This window comes from Macadamia integrifolia, chromosome 2 (assembly GCF_013358625.1).
Source record: "Macadamia integrifolia cultivar HAES 741 chromosome 2, SCU_Mint_v3, whole genome shotgun sequence".
Taxonomy (NCBI): Eukaryota; Viridiplantae; Streptophyta; class Magnoliopsida; order Proteales; family Proteaceae; genus Macadamia; species Macadamia integrifolia.
In genome coordinates, this window is record NC_056558.1 from 31,583,252 (window position 1) to 31,589,116 (window position 5,865).

Genomic DNA, 5,865 nt, shown 5'->3' on the forward strand with positions numbered 1-5,865 from the left:
GGGGGGGGGGGGGAACAGCTTATTGTTGAGAGGGGTTGATAATTATGCAAAATATCTTGGAAGACAATAAAATAAGATTAGATGCTTAGCCATAGCTCTTGTTATGACCATCCACTTCCACTCTTCCACTCTTCTTCACCAGGGGAAGTCCCCATAAGTTGCACATTCTTCCTTGATGAGTCATCAAACTAATGAAAGCATAACATAGCTGAGAACAAATGCTGATCACATAGGGAAAACCTATAAAGCAAAGTTTCTTTTACCAATATAATATCCAAGTTATCTTTCTTCAAACAACAGTAACAAGTGAGAAAAGCAGCAAATCCCTCAGAAAAATCAGCTTCAAATACTTGTTTGGGGAAAAAGATGATCAAAATAAAATACTGCATTACTGTTGATCCTAATAAAAAGAAAGATACAACAGCGGGGAGTCTAGATTCATAATAAGCATAAGTTTAACTGAATAGTTGATGAATTAATTAAATTAATTTTCAATAATAATTTTTGTTAGGTCCTATCAAAACATTATGTTATTAAAGGCCCAAGAAGCCATGTAAAGACTAGAAGAAGAAATAATCATACCCCTTTTTGAAGCACAGTAGTTATTCTCCACAACCAGTAAGCAACCATGTCTGGCTGGAGCAGAATAAGCAACAATGATTCCTGTGCATAGGCAAATCATGAGAATCCAGATCCAATAGGTAACATACAAAACAAAAAAAAATTACTCAATAATCTATAGTGGCAACTTGCATTGCAACAAAATATGAACAACAAAACTAGGAGAACTTCATGAGAGAATTAGAAATGGAGCACAATTTCTTCTTGACAACCAAATGGGGTTATAAGTCACCTCAGACACTAGCTAGTAGGAATAGCATTCAACTTCAGTTGCATAGGGAAACTTTAGCAACATGCCCATACTTGTAACAACTGAAGCACTTCGTGTTACTGCTTCTGGACATAGGTTCTGTAAGCTTGTTAGCTATAACTGTAGAGGTACCAGAAGGTCGACACGATCCGTAACAACACTAATTGGAGGTGCTCTACTATACTACTCCGGCTTGAGAAGGAAAATTCCTAGGGGAGCTTCATGTTTTCCTCTGCCTGAATAACTTTCTGAAAGCAGTCCTGAAGGTCAAATACATCGTGCACGTTTATTTACTCCTGATTTCTGAATCCATCCCTGCCTGAACCGGGAAACCAACTGAATGACATTCTCATCACTTCCTCTAACTGAGACCAGCACATCAAACAGCTCCATGTACTCGTTCAACTGAAAGGGAACCTTGCCGTAGGGCGTTCAGTCTGCGGTACATCCATGCTCTGAACGTGGGGGAAGATTTATTTCTTAGCTCCTCCTTCATCTCCACCCAAGTAATAAGGGCTGTGCCGCAAACCTGTAGCCTCTGCTAATAAAATCTCCACCACTCCCTTGCTGCTTCAACTAAATTAGCTCAGTGTCACATTTTGCCCAACAAAGGCCCACAGGCCTACATCACCAGCCCATAGACTTAGGGCATTGGGCTAAACAAAGTTAAGCTTCTAGAACTTTCGACCAAAGTGTAGGAAGTCAAGATACTTATAGAGAATTCCTTTGTCTCGAACCTTCTACCATTGTGTGGAGTAGTCTAAAGATACTTCTAGAGAAACTTCTAGAAGCAAGGCAGGGTCTAGAGGTTGATTGTACATAACAAAGAGATCAGAAGAATTCTAGAGTTCTCCACTACTGATGTGGGAAGTTTCTAATCTCCTTGGCTAAAACATTCACAACCATTGGATGGGGGATAAGTGTAAGCATCTTAGGCATTCTTTGTAACTTGGGGTGACTATAATTAGAGGTGGCCTCATTTGGCCAAGGCACCAAGCAAGTGAGTATCCAGCATTGTACTCAAAGCTCTCAAGTGTAATACAAGTTCTTTCACTCAAACTCTCTTGTGTTCACTACTTTTCGTCCAAAATCCCTTAAGGAACATAGTAAGGCTAACTTAGTGCTGGTGAAAGTGCTAAGTACCGCCACGGTTACTTAGAAAGGTCTAAGGCCGTGACATTGGGCAAGCTCAATTTTCTAGGCTCCAACAAATCAAACCAATCAAAGTACTCCTTTATACAAGCAAACCAGTCATAGAATACTTGGAGATCCAATTTCCCACTGTAATCTTTGAGCTCAAGCTTAATTTTCTGGGTATCATTAATCCATCGATGAGACAGACCAGTTTCAAGTACAGTAGGCAGCATGTCCTGTAGGCTGATTTGTAGGTATTCTCTATGGTCCTCTCCCTAAAGCCCTCATGGTATATTGCAAGAATGGGTATACATTCCCTCATCAGTTCTGGGATTTTCAGGTCCAGGGTAATGGGAAGACTCACTCCTCTGCAGTTTCATGGTAGCCATATAATCAAAAAGTTCTGTATTTCTCTGACATATCGTTGTATAGCTGTCTGATCATGTCAGCGAACTGATTAACATTAACCTAAAGTTTGGCTTCATTAAATTTCTTAGGTTCAGTGCTGACCACAGCTCCGATACCCAATTGATGGGATTCTAAATCAGCTAAGACACTAGGGTTCAGAACATCAGTAAAACGGAATTGCATAGAAGGAAGTAGAAACCAATAAACAGAGATTAAATTTAAATAAGACAAAACAAGCCTGATGTGGCCAATCACCTGGTCAAGTACTCCATTCGGACAACAGAATACAACAATAAAATTCAAATGGGATCCAACAGTCAGATTTCATAGTACAAGATATTCCTTCTTGAAATAGGAAACTGAAATTTCTGACAGAAACTAGAATTCAAAAGAAATCCAATAACAGAGCAAAGTCAAAACAGATTTAAATCATAGCCAGGTCGAATGTCAGACTGAGAAAGAAGAATAATCCTACAAAATTTGACCTGATTCTGATGGTCAGATTTAAAGAAACTAAAGAAGTACACTTGCAGTAGGAAACCGGAGAATTGAATTAGAAACTCAGTGATGTAGTTCAAAAGAGCAAGGAGGCCACCTGCAAACCAGGCCATCAAACTGGACCAAGAATGAGTTAATAGGCTTAAAGTTGTATAGGTCATGGGCTTTATGTTATAGGGGTTACTATTGTATGGGCCAATTCTGGAACCCCATATATTAGGGATTTAAGTCCTATACGGGATTAAGTAGCAAGTTTCCATTTTGCAATGTTCTTCATGTGCATATTAGTCTTTACTCTTCTATTATATTGTTCATTTTCATATTAGCTCATATTCTGTTTTAATCTTCTGAGTACTATTTCTTTCCTCTTACATTTTGTGTTGTTCTCAGTTCTACAGAATAAGCTCTAGTGTTGACAGTATCATCTTTCTCTCCCATCGATTCCACAAGTTGATGGTAGTCTTTGCATACCTTATGTAGATCGATTCTTCGGCACGCACTATACCAGCCAAAAGAATTATATGGATGGTCCATCACACCAATTAGTGGACCAGCCCACAGGGCTATAGGGCCAACCAGTGAGAACTAGGCCAGCCCAATCAGGCTGGGACTTTTGGGTCTCTCAAACCCAAATCGTGGGGAATATTGTTGTCCTTATTTCAGTCCTCGAATTTCCAAGATACCGATTGGAGTTTCTTGTCAGATAATTCTGCCTTGGTCAACCAGACAGCCAGCCACAACAAGGAGCTCAGCAGGGAAATTCTAGAAGGGTTTTATTTGTTTCCTTTTTTTCAGTTTATTCCTTTTGTAACCAGTTGTTTGTCTTTACAAGCAACTTAGTTTCAGTTTAGGAAAGTCAATAGTTTCCTTTTTCTGTTTGTTTCCTTTTCTTTATTGTTTCTTTATTTCTTTCTTTTTTTTAGGCTAGTCTAGTGCCTACAAATTGTAATCAGACCCACAGAGGTCGCCCATGATTTTGAATGATGAATAAGAGTTGCTTTTGCATCCTAATTGTCCCCTGAGAGGATGACTGACTGAGAGAGTCCTATCTGGTGAGATCACAGGGCTAAGATAGCCAACCCACCTTCCCCTTTAATGCAGGAGGGTTTTCAATACTCCCTCGCTGGACTGCTAAGATCACAGGAACAGAACCAAAAGAAGAAAGAACAAAGAGAAAGGAAGATTGGAGAAGAGGGGAGATAGAGAGGTCGCAGGGAAGAAGAAGAAGCGGGGTTTGTCTCGCTGGACAAGGAGGGAATTAGAAAGAGAAGGGGAAAAGAAGAGATTCTCCAAGAAGAAGGAAGGGGGGGAAAGAAGGCAGCCATACAGGCCTTTCACAATTTAGTTCATTCTTCAAATTCATCAACTATTCTTCCCATGAATTACATGTCCAATATATAATAAAATTAAATTAAAAACCTTCTAATTAAAATCAAAGACTAAGATAGAAATAAAATCTCCTACACCTACTAAGCTAACAAAATAAAGAAACAACTAAGGACTCAAATAGGAAACAAATATTCTCAAAAAAAAAAAAAAAATCTTAAATATTCTATTAAACTTGGAATCCAAATTAGTAACTTGGAACCCAAATTGGATCTGGGTTTTGGTCCCGGTTCTGGAGCAAGCTTGGGTCGATCCATCGGAGTGCTACTGCATCAACTCTCCTGTTGTTTAGAAAAACTCGTCCACGAGTTTTACATAATGAGAGAATTAACACCACTCGATCAATGGCATCAATAGGGTAAAGATCCAGCGCACCTCGAGATCAACAGTCATGATCTTCTGATGGTTGTCAACAAATGATATGACTTTGATCGGAATCGGATGGTGGGGCTTCACAAATGAGGTCAGGCCATCGATCAGTTCTTCAGAAGCATCCTTCATCGGATCATCCCGTTCATTTTCAACATCGACAACAAAGCTTGATGTAATGGTCTCTAGATGAGAAGCTTTAAGCACTCTAGATTAGTTTGGAGAGTTTTCAAGGTTTCTTCATTCCGTTGGAGAGAGTTTGGTTCACGAGGCGGCATCGCAGTACATGAATAATGCGGCTTTGCTGTTTGTTTGGGTTCAGAATGAGTGTCTCTATGGCATCAAGTCTTGTGGTAATGTTCTGGAGGATCACAGCTTGTGCTTCCTGTACAGCCTGGTTAGCTTGAAGTGTTCTTAAGATTTCTTCACTCTGTTGAAGCAACTGAGTTCACAATTCAGGTGAGGGGGTGGCGCAGTCCACAGAGGGGGAGGCGTAAGCAACCATTGGAGTAAACAAGTTTACAAGAAATTTGCTTTAGGTCTCACACAAATAAGACACCAACTCCAATAATCAAGTGGGGGCAAAACTATAAAATGGAGGGTCACAGTTTTTTTTTTTTTTTTTCCAAAAAAAAGATGGCAGAATTATAATAAAGTCCAATTGTAACTCACAATACCATGTGTGGGAAGGGTAGACTTGGAAGCTAGTTATAAAATAGGACAATGGGGAAAAAATAAGGAAAGGAGGGGTAATTCTGGCAAGTTAGAAGAATTTAAAAAAAAAAGAACGAAGAAAAATAAGATCATGGGTTGGGGGTTTCACTGACAAAGGAGGGGAGGAGGGGATCTCTTACTCAAAGATGGAATCAACACCAGCAGGGGTCGCTTCCAGCGATGGGAATAGCGGCTTATGAGAAGGCTGAAGCAAGATTTCAAGCTGGCAGGATGTTCGAGCAAAACAGGCGGTGATGGAGGAAATCCGGAACAAGTATGTTCCCGTCTTCTTGCTTCTTCTCGTCTTCTCTTCTTCTTCTTCTTCTTCTTCTTCTTTTGTTTTTTTCTCTCTACTCTTTTTTTTATTTTTTTTCACAATCTGGAACCCTAGAAAATTGGTTTTGATCGATGGAAGTTGGGAGAAAGAGGAGGGCGGAGAGACAGGGAGGGTCGATTCTTCTATTCTCTCTCTTTTTTTCTTTTTC

The 5,865-nt window shown here is 39.8% G+C and overlaps 1 protein-coding gene across 1 annotated transcript in view; it reads right to left on the reverse strand.

Moving 5' to 3' along the window:
• The window catches only part of LOC122070562, a 14,528-nt gene that overhangs the window by 1,993 nt on the left and 6,670 nt on the right, over positions 1–5,865 (reverse strand). Inside the window, exon 2 of the mRNA XM_042634744.1 lies at positions 583–663. Coding sequence (XP_042490678.1) covers positions 583–663 — 81 coding nt within the window. The remainder of the gene's footprint in view (positions 1–582; positions 664–5,865) is intronic.